General features: G+C 38.6%; 2 protein-coding genes across 6 annotated transcripts in view; one reads left to right on the top strand and one right to left on the bottom strand.

The window, feature by feature from the left end:
• The window catches only part of RASEF (RAS and EF-hand domain containing), a 41,576-nt gene extending 24,150 nt beyond the window's left edge, over positions 1-17,426 (bottom strand). The window contains exons 1-7 of one of the 5 annotated variants that reach the window (XM_051801409.1): positions 17,010-17,426; positions 6,808-6,954; positions 5,884-5,974; positions 3,084-3,179; positions 2,032-2,109; positions 1,397-1,512; positions 636-704 (exon numbers count right to left, since the gene is read on the bottom strand). In XM_051801409.1, coding sequence (XP_051657369.1) covers positions 636-704; positions 1,397-1,512; positions 2,032-2,109; positions 3,084-3,179; positions 5,884-5,974; positions 6,808-6,954; positions 17,010-17,374 — 962 coding nt within the window. In that variant the 5' untranslated portion in view covers positions 17,375-17,426. Of the gene's footprint in view, positions 1-635; positions 705-1,396; positions 1,513-2,031; positions 2,110-3,083; positions 3,180-5,883; positions 5,975-6,807; positions 6,955-16,559; positions 16,951-17,009 lie in introns of those variants that run through there. The other 4 variants (XM_051801412.1, XM_051801410.1, XM_051801411.1 and 1 more) reach the window with 4 other exon arrangements.
• LOC127477328 (craniofacial development protein 2-like) overlaps positions 1-22,436 on the top strand; it is a 234,335-nt gene that overhangs the window by 181,017 nt on the left and 30,882 nt on the right. The gene's annotated exons all lie outside the window — the stretch shown is intronic.

Raw genomic sequence — 22,436 nt, 5'->3', positions numbered from 1 at the left:
GGAAAAAAATACTGTAGAAATGGTCACCAAAAAAAACCCCAAAAAAATCAACTAGTACAGCCATTTCTGTACAAAGTGAATACCCTCTAAATATTGCTGAGGTGACTCTAAGGACAAATGTGATTCATCTGCTTGAAAGAAAGAATTTTTTTAGGATAAAGAAACTAACTAAAGATATAAAAAAAATCTATTCATTGTGACCCTCCTTAAAAGCAAAAATTTGTGCACCTCTTGTATAATACTGTGCACTTGTAGTACTTCCCAGACAAAAATAAGACAGGGAGTTACTGGAGAAGCAAAGGCAATAAAAAAAAATGAGTCAGGCAATAATTTTTATGATAGCATGGATAGACTCAAATCTCATTCAGCTTATCATAAAGAAATTCATTGGGGCTAAGAAAAGAAAAAAAAAATAAATGCAGAGTTACTGTCTCAGTTACATAGTGGTCTTACCAGCAAAATAACATCTACAACAATTAAGAACGATACCTTCCACAACAGTTGAGGCCATTTCAATATTTTCATTTTGTATTTTTTTTCCAAATCTCAACCCACTCTTTTGCATACAAAATATTTACCCCCACAAGCACTGGGACAAAATTTGATAATAAAAAACTGAATTACTAAAAACTTACTGCAGTATTTCAATTTGTCTTTCCAGATTATCTCTGTCTTCAGTATATTCTCGGATAATTTCTAGGTCTCTGGAAAAGAAAAAAAAACAAACACCAAGTTTAAATAAACTTATACCTTACAGGATATCCTTTTCTTTTATTTTTATAATACTGCTTTTGGTAGAGTTTACATTTATGCTGACACATGTTGAAAGCAGTTTTATGCAAAGTAAGATCACTTGGTGACTTCATTAATCTCTGCCGTTATAACTCAACAAAGACTGAAAAATAAAAGAAGTACAAAATAATCATATGGATTTCTTCCTTTCCCCTGAAATATAATTTGTGTTATCTGAAGACAAGCACTCAATGAAACTGTCACTTACACTCCTTTAAATCAGTAACTAGAAGCACCTTTCACTCACTTCAAAAAAATGCTTGAGATTGATGTGGAAGGCTTCCAAAACTATTCTCCCTAATATTCAAACAGATACTAATCTGAGTGCATGCCACGGAGAAAAAAAACTGGCTGATGCTACACTCTTATTTCATTCCTAACTAAAGTCCCACTAAAATCAACAGACATTCTTGCAAAATTATGAGAGTTTGCATCATATCCAGAACTTGCTGTTTCAGATATAAGAACAGCAGTGATGATATGGTGTCAAACATGTACCTGTCCTTTATGGTAAACTTAGAAAAAAACAACTGCATACATAATAACTACATCAGAGAGCAGATATTTTTCCCCTGGTGAAAATTATCATGTAAAAGTAACTTACCTCTCAGTGTTCAAAGACTGATCTGCATACTCGCTTTTCAAGCTATCTAATTCACTCTGTAGAAAAGCTATATTTGTCTGTGCTTCTAAAAGATCTTTCTTAAGTTTCTGATTTTCCTTTAAAAAAGGAAGATATTAGATGTTAGATGTCATAGTCACCTCCACAAAATGTTCATAAATTATAATGGTAGAATAAACATCATCAAAATTACATAAAAATGAAACACTAAAATCTTGGCATAGAGGGGGAAAGAAAATGAAAGAACACCAAATCAACAGAGAAGTCAGTAAACTAACATGCAAAAACCTTTGAATTTTTATTTTTCTTTTCAGTTGCACAAAAAGGGGACTATGTAGCCTCAAGCCATTTCTAAATGTTATATATAGAATGTGCACGCATTTATACAGAACAGGTACTCTTCCAACTTGAAGAATCTCACAGATTTATCAATTACTTTAAAAGTTTACTTTGTAGTTTACCAGTATTCAATGTAAAAACACTACAAAAACCAACAACAAAACAAAACAAAAACAACAACAACAACAAAACAAACAAACAAAGAAAAAAACATAAAATTTTGCACTGCAGACTAAAACAGAGGCTAGATTAATATGTTAATGATAATAATCTCTTACCAAGAACATATCATGCATTCTTTTTTTCAGTTCACCCACATCTTCCTTGTGATTTATGTTTTTGGATTGCTCCTCCAGCTAGACAGATAAAAAAATGCAAAATTAATGTATTTGATTGTTCTGATTCAAAGTACACAAAAGCTAATGGAAATCACATTAAGTAACCCCTGAAAGGTTTTACAGCTACTTAAGTTTTTAAAAGTTAGAGTTTTGCCATCTGTGTTGGTAGGCAGCATTACTCCAATAATCACTGGCTTTCTAAAATATTTTTAGATCAATAATTAAAAAACGTTTAATGAGCATTTTGCTCACCTACTCTTTAGGTATAAAATATGCATAACTAGTGACATAAGTCAACTATTGAGAAGACACAAACAGGTGTATTCCCACTAAGTTAAAAAAAATTATAAAAAATTATTACTACCTCATCTGTGTAGTATTTGTACTACAACCTCTTATGTTTCTTGTGAGAAATTTCTATAAATGCTATTTCAAGTTCAATTCAATAGAAAGAATAAAAAATGTATCCATATTGGTTGCTATGATTCTGCTAAAACTTACAGCAAAAACTAATGTTAAAATTAAGCCCAGATTACAAAATATCCAAAAACAATCTCATATCTGAGATTTCAGTTTGCCTTACTACTAGGTATCAAATTAAAAGATCAGATTGGAGTTGGGTTCTAAAAGGCATTATATTACTGTAAATTACTATATTTGGGTTGCCAATTTCATTTAAATCTATAAATTATAAATACTTAGAGGCAATATGTTGGATTATTTCTACCAAATGCAAGAATAGATAACTGCAATGTTAACAACTTGATGGACACTTTATGGACCTAGAAAATTTTTCAACAACAGAATTTGGATAACAGTTGCTCTTTTTCCTAAGTATTTCAACGAATTACTGAAAATTATCAGCAGTTGCCATTTACTAATACACATTAGATTACAAACATATAATTATGATTATCCATCTTGAGGAAAGCACTTCAAGGTCAAAATCTTTTAAAACACTTCAAAAACTCACTAGACTTCAACTCACTCACCTTTTTAAGCTTTTTTATTGTCACCTGAAGATCCCCAACTTCAGTATCATACTGACGCTTCAGCTCATTTAGCGCTTCTTCAGCTTTTCGCTTCTCCTGCAATATTTTCAATTTCATTAGAAGTTGAGATAGGTTTCAAAGATTTATTAAAAAATTCATTCATCATTTTGGAAACCACTCCTAAATTAATGTGTGCAATTTTGTCTTTCCATTGTGCCAACCTGTCCCTTCCTTAGGATCCACAGATTCTGATTCTGTAATTGCAATCCACTTATACAACATTCATAGAAATAAAATGGTAAGGTGGAAGCAAAGATATGAGTCAATTCAGTGTTACTTATGTCCCTTGTGCTTAACATTTTCAATGTCTTAGGAAAGAATAAATAAAAATCGACCTGAAAAAAGTGATCAAATTTTATTTGTACATACATGTAAGTGTGTAGTGTATATATAGATGAATACATACACACCCATGCACAAATTGGGCCATTATGTTCTTTTTTCAAACCAGTCTTCTATGGCTCAGCATACAATGTGCTAGTAATAACATGACCATGCTACCATCACTTAGTTTTTTATTTTGGTTTTTCTCTTACATTTTTTTGCTCACAAGTGTTGGAATGTTACGGGGCCATGTCAGTAAAAGGTAAGCAGATGACAGTATCTTTAGTTTCATATGGTACTCAATCTGAATATCAGTATCTGAATACTGTACTCAGTCTGAATATCAAACCAAGTACACTATTCTGAGTTTTATTTTAATCAAGACAGAGAGATTTTGAAGAGAGGCTACATCAGCCACAATGAGAAGAATGAGTGTGTCGTGCTATAAATTAATATGTGTTTGACTCACTTCAGTCACTCCCCAGGGACTTCAGTGCAGTTTCACAACACAAGAAATCAGAATGTAGCAGTGACTAGTGGTGCCAATGAGACAGGCTGAGTTTTCACATGGAAAAGATACACATGGACTTTGCTCAGAATTCAGTGCTTTCCCGTAGGTGATGTTGAAATCTATGTGTTAAAACAGTAATCAAAGTAATCAGTTTAAGCTGGATTTCCCTACTGTTGGCAACTATATAGGACTTCTCAGTATTGTTTGGTAAATATTTGTTTCCCTTGAAGCAACAAAATACAGGACAGGTTCTGCAGAGGCAGGTGTCACGGTAGCATGAGTAAGATCACTCTGACAAACAATAGCCTTGATTACAGGCATTAAGATTAATGGCTTAGCACAGTCCTACAAAGTAAATAACTTAACATTTACTCTCAGGGCGTTTTACTAGGTGGAGTATGTGGAGCTACAAGGGAACACTGAGGAGTGAAAATGAAAAAAGTGCTGTGAGAAACAACAGCTCATCTTTCCTACCTAGAGGTGGATGTGAACAGTGAAGATGACACCTGCAACTTGGTGTCAATTCGAGGACTTTTTAGAAGGAAAATACAGACTAGAAGTGGGTAATACACAGAAGATGTACATAACTGTAGATGTTCTCAGAGCGAGCAAATGCACACATCCCAGTCATCCTTTTAAAGCAGTGAAAAAGTCCTCAGGGCTCTTTTCCAGAATTTATCATTTTTTGAGAAACAGTAATTTTCCAGAGAAAATTTATTTGTTTTCTAAACATGACTGCTTAGTCTCTCTGGAAATGAACATTTATTTTTACTGAGAGATGCATTACCAGTAGTTAAACATATTACAACACACTTTTTTTGCAGTGGTGATATCTTTATGAACATTTTTATGCCATTATATTTTGTTTCTAGGAAAACAGTTGACTTTTATGGTTTGGTAGGAGTGTTTTCTCTTGTATAGAAAAATACACTATTTGAAGTGAATCTATCAGAACACCATTTACCTTCAACTAATGTGAACTACTTCAAATCAACAAGTTGTCAGAAAGCACTTTGTTGCTTCTAATTCTGGAAATGCTCTGGTGAAAGAACCCATAGCAAACATATACAGACATTCAGTATATTTTGTGTCCTACTGAGCAATAATTATGCCCATAGTATATGTTTTAATTAATGCATATCTTATGTCGACATTAGAACACTTTCACGAACTGTTACTCTTATGCATATTATAAAGTTAGGCTTATTTTATATTAATTTAGTAAAACAAAGCAGACAACTGGTTTTGCTGCTTTGAATTACACAGTCACATGTGATTCTAATATATCTTTCAGTGGGTAAGGACAAGAGGACTTTTGTACTTTTCCATCAAGACTGCCAGTTTGTTGAAACAACAGCTAAAACTCAAGCACATCAAAACAGATTTTCCCATCAATATTGGGAGGTGCAGGCCCTCACACACTGTTATCACAATTATCCTCTCTTAAGTCCACAACTCTATAAAATGTAGTTGCAGGACAAAAATAGAGGAAAGAAAGATCATTACTCCAGGCCAGTACACAAATTAGTACTAAATGATCTAAATAATCTAAATTCTACATAATTTCGTCTACTAGTTTCCACTCCTTTCTGGTGCAAGATCATTTTCTCCGATCTGTTTGCAATACTGGTCTCAGAAAGAAACTCCCCTTGGTCAGCATATCCTCACAAAAGAGAAAGACAATTTTTTTTTCTTGGTTTTCATCACATCTGAGCAGACATTCCTCTTTGGGAAAGCATTAAGAGCATTCATTTTTATCTTATGCATTGCTTCTTTTCATCTAGGCCCTGCTTTCAGCAGCTTTGAGTCAGCCCATCAGGATCAGAACCATACCCGGCCATCAATTCTGCTTAAGGCCACTGAGAGTTTGGTAATTATAAAATTCTGTAAATATAAATTACTCACTTCCTTTTTAACTTTATGCTCTGCAGCTTGTATCCGTTGTTCCATCTCTTCCTCTAGCTCACTTAGCTGAACTGCTGCTTTCTCCTGAGCTCTAAAATTTAAAAAAAAAAAAAAAAAAAATTCTCTTAGCAATTGCCCTCTGGTTTGACAGAAACACTGTGTGAAACACACCTGCTTACCTCAACTGAAACAAATTAGACAGTCATACATGGAAACACTTTAACATTGCCCAGACCTTGAAACTGATGTGCCTGGGACCAAAATCCCACATTATTTTGAAGAGACTGGCCAGTTAGATTTTAAATAGTAGCTGACAGATGATGATGAGCCTGAAATACATCATATCTGCATTTTTTAAAATTAAGTTACAAAAATAAAAGGCCCCTCAGGTTATCCTGTGAAGAGACTTCAAAAGGGTAACTGCAGTAACGTGCATCACCCACACACACAAGATCTCTGTTCCGAGCTAATCTGTTCAGTTGTGGCAGTAATTATGTGAGACTGTAAATGCCAAGTAGTTAAAATAGGGAAATATGCTCCTTGAAGCTCAAGAAGCAAAAATATGGTTTCTAAAATGAAAGCATAATGGACATGCATCATAAAACTCAAAGTTGTGGCCAAGGCCTGTAACAAACGGGGATAGAGCCTTCCAAAATCTTCGTTCGTGAAGTCTAGCCATGATGTGGCCAAGGAGGAGGAGTCAAAATGTTTTAAGACATTTAACATAACAATAGTCTACAAAAATTTGGTCCAGAACTTATCCAAAGTATGAACATGGAACCCTTTGCAAGCTGCTATATGTGTTTATGCACAAGTGCATGCATGGTTTATTTTGGCATTAACTCTCAGTAGTTTAAGCTAACAAAGCACGACAGACAAAAAAAAGAAACTACAGAACTGAACCAGAAACACAACTCACTATACCTTTTTACTGCTATGGCCAAAGTTTCCATCTCTGTGCTTTGAAGTTTGATCTCTCGGATGAAGTTCTTAATTACACGCTCATATGACTGGATTAATCTTGGTTCCGCTATGTGTATGTTCTGATACAGAACACTGACCTGCTCTTGTCTGAAAATGAGAGAAACCATGTTAATGCACTTACTCGGAAAAATGTTCTACAACAGGTTTGAAAAATTTACTGCAAATCAAGATGGAAAACCTCTTTGCCTAGTTTTAAAATTTAGCAAGCTAGATAAGGACTTTGAACATTCAGCACAGTATGTCTCAATTCTTCTATGTTACATTCACTGTTCCCACTTCTCTACTTTCATATAGCTACTGCAAAAAAAAAATAAATTCATAGTTGGAGAATTGCTAACATGTGACACATTTCATAACTTCCTAGCACTTCAGTAGTTATCCTTCAGAGCTGTAAACTGCTCACCAAAACAGGCAATAAACTATTCCAGAATAGTTTCAAATTTTAGACGGAAGCAGACACAGTTCATATTCAGAAATAGCTGCTGAAGAATGTCACTCGTTCAAAGAGTGTAAATATACACAGTCTTTTAAATGAGTTTAATGTAAAATAGAAATAGCACTAGCCACAGTGAAATGGATAGTTTATCAGCCTTGCAAGGCAGATAAATTCAGCACAGGTTAAAACATAAAAAAATTTTAGTCAGCATACAAGATTTTTAGAAATATGAAATACAAACATGATACAAACATCTCTGTTCTGCAATTTTCTATGTTCCTTTAAATTTCACCAAAAATATGCTTACTAGTAACATTGTTTCTTAGAAAGCAGGCAAACAGTAGGAAAATTACTTGTTACTTGACCTTAACATAAAAGATCTGTTACTTAAGCAAATGTTTTCGTGACTGTCCTGCAAATCAGGTGACTGACACGATTGGAACTTCAAGGACCTATATAACTATATATAACATATATAACATGCACAATGTCAATACCAGAGATTTCCTACCATAGAAATTATTAATGGAGTAGCAAAATTGAAGATTCAGTGTCTTACATTGAGGGGGGAAACAATTAGACTGTGCTTACTGTACTTTATGCCAAGAGTAGAATACATTAGCAGTGGAATAGTGCAATGTATTTCCAAAACTTTCATTCTCTTAACAAGAATGTCACACCCACAGCCACTCCCTCTTCCAGTTTCTTCTGAACACTGTCAAGAGTATGCAGGGGATGCCACAAAGAAGGCCAAGGCTCACTTGGAATATTAAGGACAAGAAGAGCTTCTACAAGTACATCATCAGTAAAAGGAAAATTAGGGGAAATCTGGGGCTACTGCTGAATCAGATGAGTGCATTCTGGTAATGCAAGACACAGGGAAGGTAGAATTACTGAATGCCGTCTTTGCCTCAGTTCTTACTGCTGAGGCCAGCCCACAGGAATCCAGACCTTGAAGGTAAGAAAAGGCCGGAGAAAGGAAGAATTCCCTTTGGTCACAGAGGGTTGAGTTAGAGATGGTCTAGACAGACGGATGCACCCACCAGTGCTGATGGAGCTGATAAGTGTTGTTGCTAAGCCAACCTCCAACATCCTTTAAAAAACACATAGAACAGGAGAGGCCTGATAACTGGTGGAAAGCCAATGTTACTCCCATCTTCAAAAGGGGCCAGAAGGAGGACCGGAGAAACGACAGCCCATCAGCCTTCACCTCAGTCCCTGGAAAGGTCATGGAACAGATCCTCCCAGAGGTCATCACCAACCATGTTGAAGGAAAGAAGTAGTCAGCATGGATTCAACAAGGGGAAATGCTGCTTGATCAACATGATAGACTTCTATGATGGCATGGCAGGACAGGTCAACAAGCATAAAGCAGTGGATGTTGTCTACCTTGACTTCAGCAAGGCTTTTGACACTGTCTCCCACAACTTCCTCATAGGTAAGCTCAGGACATGGGTTAAATGAATAGACAGTGAGGTGGATCAAGAACGGTAGAGCTCAGAGATTGTGATCAGAGGAGTAGAATCCAGTTGGAGGCCTGCAGTCAGTGGTGTTCCCCAAGGATCAGTACTGGTTTGAGTCTTGTCCAACTTGTTTATCAACAACCTGGATGAATGGATGGAATGTAGCCTGAGCAAGTTTGCTGACAATATGAAACTGGGGGGAGTGGCTGATACACCCGAAGGCTGTGCTGCCATTCAGTGGGACCTTGAGAGGCTGGAGAGTTGGGCAGAGAGAAACCTAATGAGGTTCAACAGGGCAAGTATAGGGTCCTGCACCTGGGGAAGAATAACCCCAAGTACCAGAACAGGCTGACCTACTGGAAAGCAGCTCTGAGGAGAAGGACCTGTTAATCTTGGTGGATGACAGGTTGACCACAAGCCAGCAGCGAGCCCTTGCAGCCAGGAGGGTAAATGGTATCCTGGGGTGCATCAGGAAGAGTGTGGCCAGCAGGTGGTGGGAGGTGATCCTGCCCCTCTACTCAGCCCTAGTGAAGCTATATCTGGTGTATTGTGTTTGGTTCTGGGCTCCTCACTACAAGAAAGACAAGGAGCTACTGGAGAGGGTCCAGAAGAAGGCCACAAAGATGATCAGGGTTCTGGAGCATCTCTCTTATGAGGAGAGACTGCAGAAGTTTGGGCCTGTTTAGTCTAGAGAAGACTGAGAGGGGATCTCATCAATACCTACAAGTATCTCAAAGGCAGGTGCCAAGAGGATGGTGCCAGATTCTTTTCAGCAGTGCCCAGTGACAGGATGAGGAGTAATGGCCATAAACTAGAAAACAAGTTCCACCTCCATGAGAAAAGACTTCTTTGTGTTAAGAGTCGCAGAGCACTGCAACAGGCTGCCCAGGGAGCTTGTGGGGTCTCCCTCTGTGGAGACATTCAAAATCCATGTGGACACGTAACCTGCTGTAGATGGGGCTGCCTTGGCAGGGGGTTGGACTAGATGATCTCCAGAGTTCCCTTCCAATCCTAACAGTTCTGTGATTCTTTTCAAAGTATATGCAAATATACATTCCCAAATTGAAGCTAGAAATCAGTAAATCGACGCTTCTGAGCCTCTGCCTTACATCTAAATCTGCTTTAAGACAAAGTACTCAGAAGCACAAAGGATTTACTGAAAGATTTTATTTTCCCCTCTGGGATTAAAAAGAAAACTTTTATATTTCACATTCCTTCTTATTCCAGTGACTAGCTATCACCCTATGGATAGCTATGATATCACCATATCACTAGCTATGGATTCAAAATATCTCAGTGACCCAGTTTTAGGAAGTACTTAGGCTTAAGAAGCCAAAGAATGACCTGTACAACTTAAACCGTGCTGACCATGCTGGCTCCTCGAAAGGGCCTGAAAGGCTTTATCGACCACAGCTGGTCACTGAAACTCTCAGTGACACTTATGTGAGTGTTTCTATGGCAAACAAAATTGATGGGACTTTATTTAATCACTTATGCCTTCAGGAAGAAGTAACACACTTTCATGAACTGGGAAGACTGTTATTGATATAGTCACTCCAAGTATCCATGATGAATTAGCAGCAAGTACACTGTTATCATGTTTTATAGACATGCAGGATTTCAGAAGGATGCAGCTATGTACACACTGTATCAACACGCAGTAAGTATTTGATGTTTATTTGTTTCAAATTGCCATTTTCTATCACTCCTCTGTTTTCATATGCTTTGGTGAATACCATTGACACCACTGCAGCAGGACAGATTAGCTGCAATTAATATTGCCCAATTTGTTTGTTTGCCCCAAGTTCTCCTTAAACACATGCTATTTCTTTCTGTAAATTCATTAGTTCTTCAAAATTAGTTATCAAAGAAGATTTTACAAATGGATTTCACCAAGTTGACTTGAACTCTAAACAGTCTGTCTTTTTGCTGGACAAAAAGGTAACTAGAATGCTCTTACTTCAGTTTCAGGGAAATTAATCTAAAATGCTTGAGTCTGCCCTTCAAAACTAGTCTTCCCTGAAATCCTAAAATCACTTTTCAACGTATTTAGCTGTACCTCTTTAAGTTCCACACAAACAAAACTGTAGACATTCACAAATACTAATGCATAGAAAGAGCATTTTTTAATACACAACATGAAAGACTGTCACTTTGTTCATCTGGCACTATGGTTACACTATCCACCATGCATGCCTTTCTGCTGCTTCTGCAAAGTACAGGCACAATACACTAGTACCCCAATAAGTATAGCATTCTGGCCAAGTATTGTTCTGGCAGTACTAAAGTACTTCACCCCAAAGGTTTTATAAAATAAACTGTCTGTAAAATTAGTGCTTAGTAACTGTAATTAGTCAGTATTTGCCCAACTTCACATGAGTTAACTTAAGCAAAGTTACTGTATTTACATGGTTTCAGAGAGTTCCTGAGAGAATTACATAAAGAAAATAAAACTAGTCTGATTATAAAGCAATTTGTAACAGGGTAGATTTAAAGAAGCACAGTAGAATACAAGGGGAGCAGCAGAAAAGGCAAAAAAAAAAACCACATCAAAACCCCCACAACACTGGTCTTAAGAGATATCAGATATTTAGATTATATTGTGTCATAATTTCATTTAACCCCCCACAGCTATATGAATCCTTATTAATTCATAGAATTATTTTTGGTTTGCTGATCATACAGTGACCATTTGCCTAATGATCCACACTCCAAATGTCGCTCAGAGGGAGCTGATGGAATTTTTCAACAAATAACAACTCTACAGTTGCTCGGTATCTTACATGTGCCCCCTATGCATTTAGCAGAGAGTATGCCATGGGCCTCCCCTCCTAAGGGCAGTACTTGGTTTTAGAACACTATTCTAATGACCTCTTCCTAGTGTAGGTCAGCTTGTAAAATTTCTCTTATCACTGGTAGCAGCTCTGTTGTGGTATGGACATGAAGAGGTGCAGTATAAGGTGGTCTGAGCCAGGAATGTCTGAGCTGGGTGTTCGGTGGAAAAGAAAGATCAAGCATTTTGCATCTGATGATTGTCCTCACTCTGGAGACCAATCACCTGTGTGTGCCACCAAGAGATAGAGAAGTACCTTTTTCTAAAAAGCAGACACATTGCATATGCCACTCTGCATCAGCAATCATAAAAGAACAACCATATCTGTTACAGAATGGATAGGATCTGATTTTGTCACAGCTGAGTACCTAACATCTTCTAGATTGAATGCCTTGAGGAAAAACAGATTACACAAAATTTTAACATAGTTTAAAATTCAAGGTATTTGTCAACTTGAAGTGCTATGGATTTTTTTAATACTGCCTTCTCTTTTTTTGTATCTGCCCCTTCAGATACAGGCTGCATTAAAAGAAGAGAAATAAATCTGCAACCCCCAGATGAGAGAGCTCAGCCAAGGTCTGATTCCCAGAGAAAGGATTTTTAATGTTTCCAAGGCACAAATGATGTTCCCTTCTGAAAACAGAGGAGTCATTTAGAGCCAGTGGAGCAGGAGTGGAAAAGACTGTGGAACAGGCAGGGAAGGATGAAGTCTGTGGAAAAGGAGAATGCTTCAAACAACACTGTTATGGCGAATGGTCGTATGACAGTAAAATACCAGGAAAATGAATGCTACAGTGCTTAAGTTAGTTAGCACAGTTGCTGTTCTGATTAAAGCAAAAAGCAGAAGAGCAGTAAAACTTCAGCTAGCTCAGAAAGTCTTCTGGCTCACAGAAGGGCTTCCATCACATTTTCAACAGAGCATATCTTTCAAACCCCTATCGCAAGACGTATTAAAAGACAGGACAACACTCTTACAGCAGAGACCCCCCTCAGTTATAAGGGAGGATCCAACATTTGTTTTTCCTCTGAATTTGCCTTTATCCTCTCTCCAGGGAACATGCTTCAATTTCCAAGGAAACCCCTCCAGTTCTGATATCATCATCTCATGGAAGTAAACACTTATTGCTGACAAGAGTTAATACTGTGTTTTATATTGACTTTGGCAAAAATGCATCTTGGCTTGTGACAGCAAGAGCATGACATGTTTTGGATGCTTTTTTTATGCAGCAGAGCTCCTCTTCTTTGCTCAAGTACATAAGTATATCCCATGAGCATCACCTGTCTTCACAGTTTAAACAGCTTGTGTTAAGAAGAGCATGCTTTTCTCACTTTATCACATTCCCCAGATCCACATTTTCTATACAGCTTCAGATGACATGACTCTGGGGCATACTGTTATCATAATCACATTAAGTACATTGGAACTGTATGATGCATAAAATCTCACAGTCTGGCAGCACTGAAATCAGAGCCTGATGAACAGTCAGCTTGGCCAAAATTACAAGACATACAAATAAAACAGACCCCAAGACTAAAAAGCAAAGCAATGAAGTATGAGAACTCTCAGAAGCAGACTTTAACTCAAGACAGGGATAAAAACTTTCTGCTCCAGATTCATCCACCCCCACATGCTCAAATTAATTTAGTTCATTTTCCAATAAAATTACCCAATTTGCCAAATATCTCACAAAAATTGCCCTAGAAGGCTTAAAGCCTTTGTTGACAGTCCCAAATCTTCATTCTTTCTGATTGAAGGTCTCTGATATTAAATTTAAAAATCTTTTTTCCAGAAGTTTTTTGCCTGTAATTTATAGACAGAAATAAGTGTCATAGCATTCATTAGTACAGGTTTTATCTTGGAAGTGTCAGTGGATGTTGGATCATTCTTTCCTCAAGCTGAGGAATGGAAAAGGATAGACATCAGGAGACTTTCCCCCACGCTTACAGGAGCACGTCTATCAGGAGCATGGAGGGAACCTTTCAGTCTTACTACTGAAATTCAATTAGATCTGAGATTGGCCACAAAAAAGAATGCAACACCCAGTAACATGGTCAAGGGCTAAATCCCTCCAGTACGAGCAGTGCAGTGGAGCACTCACTGCCTGGAACACCAAATAGGTACACTTCTGAACTTTTTTTGTCTACTCCTGTACCATTGCAAATACTTCTTAGAGGAATAAACTAATGAATATGGCTGAGTTCTCAATAAAACAGATCTCCAGTGGCAATTCACTACATACACATATAAGCCAAAGGCATTGTATTCTTTTACGTTTAATTATTCATTATTCCAGATTAAATGTAATCATATAGAAAGCTAGCCGCATTTTTAAATGAAATGAATGCCAAAAAAAACCTAAAAAAACAATGTAAGTGCAATTCCACTAAAATCTGACTTCACATATTAGGTCAACAGCCTGGAAAGACTCCGTACTTTTTTTGTCCTAGTGGCACAATTTCCCACCAAGCACAGGTAAAGACTAAGGCAAACAATATTTTGACTCACAGTAATCACCTTACCAAGAAATCCAACTGAATTTGGTCCAAAAAATCTGTTCAGATGGGGAGGAAAGAAGCAAGGCTGAAAAGAAACTCTTTAACATTACTCTTCCAATACAGCCACATACAACCAATATAACCACAACTTCAGCACAGACTTGAATGTTTTACAGTATAATCTAACAGAACTGTGTAACTGATACATCAAACTGCAGAGAGGTATAATCCATCCCATAATAAAACTAAGTTTTTAAAAAAGTAATTAAATTCAAAATACGCTTATTGTAATGTATGCTTATTTTAGTACCTGGCACAAGGCAGGAAGTACCTGGTAGTAAATAATGTTGCATCAAATGTCTGCTACTACACTGAAGACTGGATCTGTTACTGGGTTTCACACTTCATTATGGAGGTTTATTTATGGTTTTTGAAAGTTCAGTAGCAGAAAGGGAGGCTGAACCAGTTGCTGAAACAGCGACAGAACCTTTTGTATTACTGAAAAATTTCCCCTTGATTTCCATGGGTATTCAATCAAGCTGAAGAGTGACAAAGACCACAGGTGTTTACTGTGCGATTTTCTCCTACATCAATCCTGGTTTTATCTCACTATTTCCATCTACTATGCCTAGTTTCTCTTTATATAAACTGTAACAGCATCAAAGCACATGTGCCAGTGTTTTGCTGGTCTGGGGCCAGAAGGCAGAGCATTTTGAGGGACTGAAACCCAAAATGATCACGATAAAAACCACATAATTGAGATTAAAAAAAAAAACATGGACAACTAACTGCACTCATCTGGGTTTAAGGAGTTTCTTTTTGTAATTACTTTCCTCGCAGTTTTCACCACCAGTGCTACAACAAACATATGAAAAGTAACAAAGCATAAAGTAAGAACATCAACTGTCTTATAGCACTGAAGATGCAGTTATGTTCTGAGCTAGGTCTAGTTTTCAATAAAAAAAATAAAATAAAAAAAAACCTTAAGTGACACACAATTAAAATAAATGAAATAATTTAAATTAAAAGATAAATAACTTTTTGGAATTCCAGCTTGTACTTCACATGATTTTATTATATTCTGTTGCTTAAGATTCCTCAAATAATTTCAATATATTCATTACTCACATAAGTGGTCCTAATGATTTTAGTGGGGCTACTCACATGAAAAAAACCCTTACATGTATGTTTCAACAAAAAAGGTGCGGCCTGCCAATGGAAATAAGCTGAGCTGTAACACAAACCTGCTTCTTGCAATTCAGGAGAGGAAGGAGAAATAACAAGAAAACAAAGGGCACACTGTTCTTCAGCTAATGCTGGCACACACCTAATCAATACAGCCAACTATGAAGGATGTTCAAAGGTATTTATAAAGCTGAACATGAATAGGAAACATTTACATCAAATTACAGCCAACCTCATAGTATTTAACTATCAAAATTTAGTTAATTGCAGTTTTCTTGTAAAAGAATCGTAACATAAATTACATTAAATGAGTCATAATGAATTTAGCATAAGTACAGGATGCATCTGCACAGTGGAGCCAACAAAACCTATTACCTTTCTCTCCTACTATCCTTTTAGACAATCAGCTAGACTACACTCAAACTACTGCTGCAACACATGGTAACCAAGATACTGACATAGACTATTACCAAAATTAAATTGATGCTTTCACAAGTTACCACTGTTCATGAGTCACATTTTTTTTCACCTCCTATTGAGTTTCTGTCCGACTTTAGGTTAAGTTATTAACTGTTCCTGCAAACTTTCAAACAGCCTTTTGTTCTTGTTCTCTTTCTGTAGAAATCAAGAGTGTAGAAAGGAGGGCATTACGAACAAGTTAAGACAGTCCTACGTAAGTTACTGATCCGTCTGAAATGGGGCAGTCCAATAAATCTATCCAGGGCTAGTCCAAAAAGAAAACTATTTATTCCAGTTGTGCACATGAGCAGCAGGTTCTGTAACTGAAAATTTCTCTGAAGAAACCTTTTATCTCATAATCCAAACACATTTTTAAATGTGGCTAGAACTAAATTATTAGGATAAGTAAGAATTTAAGGAGCAATATCTATACATAGATATATTCATATACACGCGGTTTTTTAACTAGCTGCCAAGTCCTTAAAAGCAGATTGTTTTCCATCATAAATTATAATTTTAAAATGAAGAAGAATCACTGTACTTTTCATGGCCAACATTTTCACATCAATTTTGAGCACCTCAGGTTTCAGGTAGATTACTGCAAGTCACCAAAATGTGCCTCTGTAGATAGGAACCAGCCTAGTACTGACAAACCCGTGGTAACCGGGTTTAATCTCAAACCAAGTTACTATCAATTATCTTTATTTCCCTGACACCTAGGGCAAAGGCTCTCACGAATTTCAGTGAGCTCCTCAGACCGAGAGCCGTACGTATCAACACCGTTAACCTCGAGGCAAAATTGTTGGTGGCCAGTATTTACCAGGAAAAGGCTGATAGGGCTGCAAGAAAGGTGCTGGGGCTGGTCGGGGAATAGCGTGGGGAGAATGTTCCTCCGGAGACGGCAGAACTTTGCATCCCGTACGTTCCACCGGCCGGAGTTTCCCACGTGGGTAGCTGGCAGCGCAGCGGAGAGTAAGCAAGCGAGCAGATGCATGCTGGAAAAACACCGCTGAAAACCACCGAGGCCAGGAAGCAGATGTGAGGAGGGCTCTACCCACCTGCAGGCGCAGGGGCGCAGGGGCCACGCTACAGGGCCATTTCCCAGCTGGGATTGCATCAGCACCGGCGGCAGGCTCCGCCGGGAGAGCCGTTTCTGTCCCGCGGGGCCGCTGTGCCGCCGCCAGCCTCAGCCCGCCAGCCGCGGGAACGCGGACCCCGCGCCCCCCGCCGGGACCAGGGGTGGCACGGATCGGGCGGGCCTGGACCTTACCTGGGGATGTACCTCGCCTCGTCTCCGAGCCGCACCTCGAAGTCCTTCCAGGGCTGTTCCAGCCCCGCGGCGACCCACGCGGCCGTCTCCTCCCCCTCGCCCTCCTCGCCCGCAGGCTCGCCGCCGCCGGGCTGCCGCCGCGTGGCGCCGCGGAAGCCACGGGCGAACTCCGGGAAGGTGATGGCCCCGTCGCGGTCGCTGTCGAGGCGCTGGAAGATGGCCTCGGCCTCGGCCGGCCGCACCCGCAGCTCGGCGCACAGTGCCGCGAAGTCCTCCCGCTCGATGCGGCCCGAGCCGTTGGCGTCGCACGCCAGGAACAGGGAGCGCAAGCGGGACAGTTCGTCCCCCGCCGCCTCGGGATCCATCGGCCGGCGCCGGGGGCGCGGATCCTCCGACCGCGACCGGCACTGGACAGGTCGGGACGGGCGAAGGCGGCGACCCGACCTGCGGCCCACTGGGGCGGGACAGGTCCTGCTCCGCCCCGGCGCCCCGCGGGGCCGGGCGCGCCAGGGAGGCGGGAAGCGGAACGCAGGTGGCGGCTCTCGGCCGGGATAGGTGCCTGGCAGTGCCGCAGCGGGACAAAGCAGGGCGACCCCGACCCGGCAGCCGGGAGATGCCGATCCCACTTTCCCCTTTGCCCTTGCACAGGTGACTGTTTACAGCATCGCGGACTAAAACACACGTCTCACCCCTCTGCAGCACTCAAATATGAGTCCCGATACTCTGCGGTCACCATAGGGTGTTAAATCTCACTTCTGTTTTCCCACAGAATAAAAATACTCCTGATGTTCTTGAAGACCAAGAATCCAGGATGACACAAAGTTTCAACAGATAAATTCTTGCTGACCACGAATAGTCATGGAGTTAAGCAGTGCAAGTATGTGCTCACCGATATCCCACCACCAGTAATTTAGAAATGTGCATTGTTAAAATACCAGATTAAACTGAACATGCAAAAGCTGCATTCAAGTCAATAAACCAAAAGAGCTAGATTTTCAGTGCTCTGTGAAGAACTACCATCTGTCTTCCTTGACAGAAGTCAAGGTGTCTTCCTTGACAGAAATCAAGGTGCCTCCCTTGTTGAAGTCAGACTCAAAACTTAGACTCCATTTGAAGCAGTTAAATTTTAACAGATTTTTTGAAACTATTATTTCCCTACACTTATTCTTGTTTATGTCTATCTACAAATGTAAATTGTGCATACCAAAGTTGCAATAAACAGAATACAAATCCTACTGTCAAAACAACATTTTCTTATTGACCAAAACAGAGCCTAAGCTAAGTATGTGTGATCCAGCAAAGCACAGATAGTCCAGACCTCTCCTTAGAATAAATCACGTACTGTAAATGGGAACTATAAAGTACTCCTCTGCCTAAGAGATGTGGAATGCCCTCAAAGGAAATTATAGTTTTTTTAAAAAGCTTTTGACTACTTTCTTGTCAAAGTTAAGCAGGCAAACAACTTATCTCTAGACAATAAAAAGTTTTGTGAAATGTTCCCTGCACTTTAGAGAAATACAGTTGTTAAATAATTTGAAAAATAAATTTTAGCTTAAAAATGTTAGATAATTTATGATTTTATACATTTTTGTCATTATATTTCCACCACACAACTGCAGAACTACTAAAAGTAGTAAAGTGGTATGATCATCAGTTTCCTAGTGTTTTTGTTAAACAAAACTAATTTAACAAAAGTATTCTTCCTATTCCATGGTCTCTCATCTGCCCATCAAATTTTTATACCCAAAGAGTATCATGAAGACCTTATGGGGTTGATGAAGGGTTGTTCAGCCATCCAAAGAGACAAATTTATCTCGATTATACAACCCAGCTCTCTGTCCATAGAAGCAGGGACATTTGGTTGTCAGAGTGAACAAGCTCATGAGCTGACCTGCAACAACCTCATCCTAGGCTGAATTGTGTCTGACTACACAGACAGGGAGTTCTCACTCCAATCAATGTGCTCACCTTCTTGTTTGCTTTTGAGGCTGCAGGTTTATAAATTGACATTTCTCAGTAATCCATATCCTACCCACTCTTTTACTCACTCTCTTGTGTGTATCTCTTGTGGTAGTGACCACCTTGGGCTGCTACAGTAGAGGGCATAGACTTTAGACATGTAGTGTCTGTTGGGATTTTTTATTCTTCTTTTTTTTTTCTTTTTTTTTTTCTCCAATAGTTAACATCATCTTTTCCCAAGCTTTTCTATATAACACTGTTCTGGATACTACTTAGGATTTGATCATTCTACTGTGAAGGTCTGAATTTTTGTTTTCATTAAAGGCTTTATGTTTCTCCCTATATGATGCAAAGTAAATAGTAAGTAACACTGAAAACAAACAGAAATCTTCACATTAACATTCCATTTTTAATCAAACCATATGAAAGTCTTGCAATAAAATTTGCCAATACAATGCCTACATGCTTTGTGCTTTAATGTGCAGGTAGTTCCTTGTGTATTCAGTGGATTTCATTGTCTTTGACATCTCCCTTATTTCCGCTGTTAGAGAAGTTTTGTCACACAAATCTCAGGCACTGGCATGAAGTACAGTGTCTCATTTAGCACTGTCATGGCATACATATATTCTGCTAAATAGATGATACAGCGTTGTACAGTACCACACAAGTGCTTGCTTGGCAGTCCATGGTTTAGTTGAATAGTCCTAACACAACAGCACAGAGACAACAAATAAAAGATGCTTATTTGATGAGACATGAGAATGACTGGTGAGATCAGGATTCCCAGCAGGCAATGACAAAACAATGCTTTGTTCTGAAATCATGTGCCTATTCTTAGAAGGATCTGCCTCTTCAAATCCAGGTCTAAATTAAATAAATATGTAAATACACTGTTTCTGTGGTATAGTAGTTTTATATTCATAAGGGAAGTTTCAAATTCATGCATAAGATACCAAGGCTACAGATACAGATATACCCAGCATGCAATTTTCAGTCTATCATCTATTTTACTTCACTGTTCCATGAAACACATCAGGTAGCCCAAGCATCTATTTGGCTGAAGAGGCAGAAGAGAACATTAAGTCATGCTCAGGAGCTGCAGAGAGGCCTAAGGCAAAAGACGAACAAGAAAGGATTCATTGTATCACTACTAAAGTGTCCTATTGTACTGAGCGGGAAAAGGTGGGGTTTGACACTGTTATAGAGACAGAGGTTAAACAGAGCAGATTAGAAGAGACAGGTAAACCAGAAAATGGAGGTGTGTCAGCACATGATATCAAGACCTAGCATTGTCACAGGAAGCAAAAGAGCAGAGGAGCTGAGCTGACTGGTGGGATAAGCTACTGAACCTTTAAATTCTATTTGAATATATGTGATCTCTGAAAGTAACTATGCAGAACTGTGGACAAGCCCAGAAAAGCTGGAGTGCTGTGCTCCAGGCAGATCTCATGCCTGATATAGCAGGCCTCTTCCCATGCCTCTCTATGTATTGTTTGACGAATCCTACATACATACTAAAGGAAGATTTTTAACTTGGACATCAAGCATTTATAAGGTAGGAATTAGAACATAAATTGGAACAATTATTACTTCATCATTATTGTACATGGCCTGTGGCATTATTTACAATGTCATGCATGCTATTCAGATTTTACACTGAAGACTGAATATACCTACTGTATAGTACCTGCATATACAAACTAAACTTCTCAACTAGTGATGGTTAAGAAAGTGAATGGATCCCTCTGTGCTTGCAATTACTTTCTTATTCATCTTCTTCTGTTTTACATTTGGGTAGTTTAAGCAACTTAGCATAACCTGTGTGATTTACTTGGAGAGTAGACAAGAAGTAAAATACAATCATCTAGTAATAAGGAATATCTCACTGAAAACAGTTAATATTACACACAGATATCATACTCGCCACAACACCATGAAAACTAATTAATTAAAACTGCTTCAATTTCTCCCCCAACCAACACAAACTTTACTTGTTCTGCAAGCCACTATAATATGTCAAAGCATCACAATCCTGGTGTGACACTCTACCTCTTCCTTCTGTACCTGTACCTGTTCATGACCTCTTCATCTCCCTTCTAACAGGAAGGGAGGCACATTATATGCAGGCAGATGAAGGGCAAGGTGAGAGGGTGATGTGCACAGTGGAGTGGCTCTGGGAGGTCTCCAGCAGATGAGCCGTGGTAGTTGATCTGCCTCCTCACTGCTTCCCTTCTCTGCCTTTCTCATATTATGTCTTCATTTGCACTTTTTATTAACTTAGTGGCATTTTCTTTGCTTCAATGCATCAAACTATGCTTTGATGGCGTTAAACAAGCTGTTTATTTAGTTATATCCAGGCAGGTACCTTGTGTGAAGCTCATAGGATAGGTGCGCATATTAAATGCCAAGTCTAGGCAGATTACAAAACATAGCTACATACTCTCATTCACTACTGAATATTTTAATACTGCTGAAGATGATTCACCCTTATTCTCTTCAATTAAAAACTAAGGATAATATATCTGGTAACAGACATCATGTAGACTTTGTTTCTCAGATAGACTGCATCATTATGACCTCTTAAAGGGAAAAGGCACAATCTATGTCTTTAAAAACTTAGTCCAAGACAAAGAAATTAAGACATTTGCATGATATTGCACAACGTGCATAATATCCACAATTTTATGCTTCTACTTTATTAAAAAAATGAGACAGAAAATGATAATAAAAGTTCTTTGTCAAAGCAGAGGTACATTTAAAAACCAAAAATGTCTCTCAGGATACACAGATTTTTTTTTATTCAACTAAAAATTTGTCAGTTCAAACAGTGAGATAATGAGTTTCATGGATTTATTGATTACTTTAAAAAACTTTGGACAATGACTGAAGTGGAAATTTTTCACTTGAAACGTATTCAGCCTTCAAAAGGGACTGGAATTAATATTGGCACAGCAAAGGACTCATAGTGCTCTTGCAGAAATGTTTAGATATTAACAGCAAATGAGGCATGACTATCTCACATTCTTTTTGAAAGCTTGCCTGTTGTGATCAACTGAATAGACAGAGAGATGCTGAAAGGACCAATAATGACTGACGAGTCCTTCAGCCCCAAAATAACAGAAAAAGACTGTTCTAAAGACATGTTGTTACACTGCCAGTTCTCAAAATCTCAAAATCTTGTATGCATGGCTTTTGCTTTCCCTATTAATCTTTGGAGTAATATAACCAGCTAGCAATAAATACTTATGAACTTCATCTTTTACAGGAAGCCTTCCTTGTTTTTGGAAGTCTACATGCTTTTTGCAGTTCTAATAGTTAAAACCAAATGGCATCTACTGATGAAACTTCTTTGTTCTTAAAGAAATGGGCATCTCAAAATGCAATTCCCTACGTGCAATTCAATTAACAAAAAGCATTGCTGAAGACAGGATTTTCAGGACAGAGATTAACAATGTTAGGTCAAACAGA

This window comes from Manacus candei, unplaced genomic scaffold, assembly GCF_025592945.1.
Source record: "Manacus candei isolate 608988 ecotype Guabito, Panama unplaced genomic scaffold, ASM2559294v1 h1tg000051l, whole genome shotgun sequence".
Taxonomy (NCBI): domain Eukaryota; kingdom Metazoa; phylum Chordata; class Aves; order Passeriformes; family Pipridae; genus Manacus; species Manacus candei.
The sequence above is the reverse complement of the archived record's forward strand: the minus strand, read 5'-3'. Positions and strand labels throughout refer to the sequence as shown.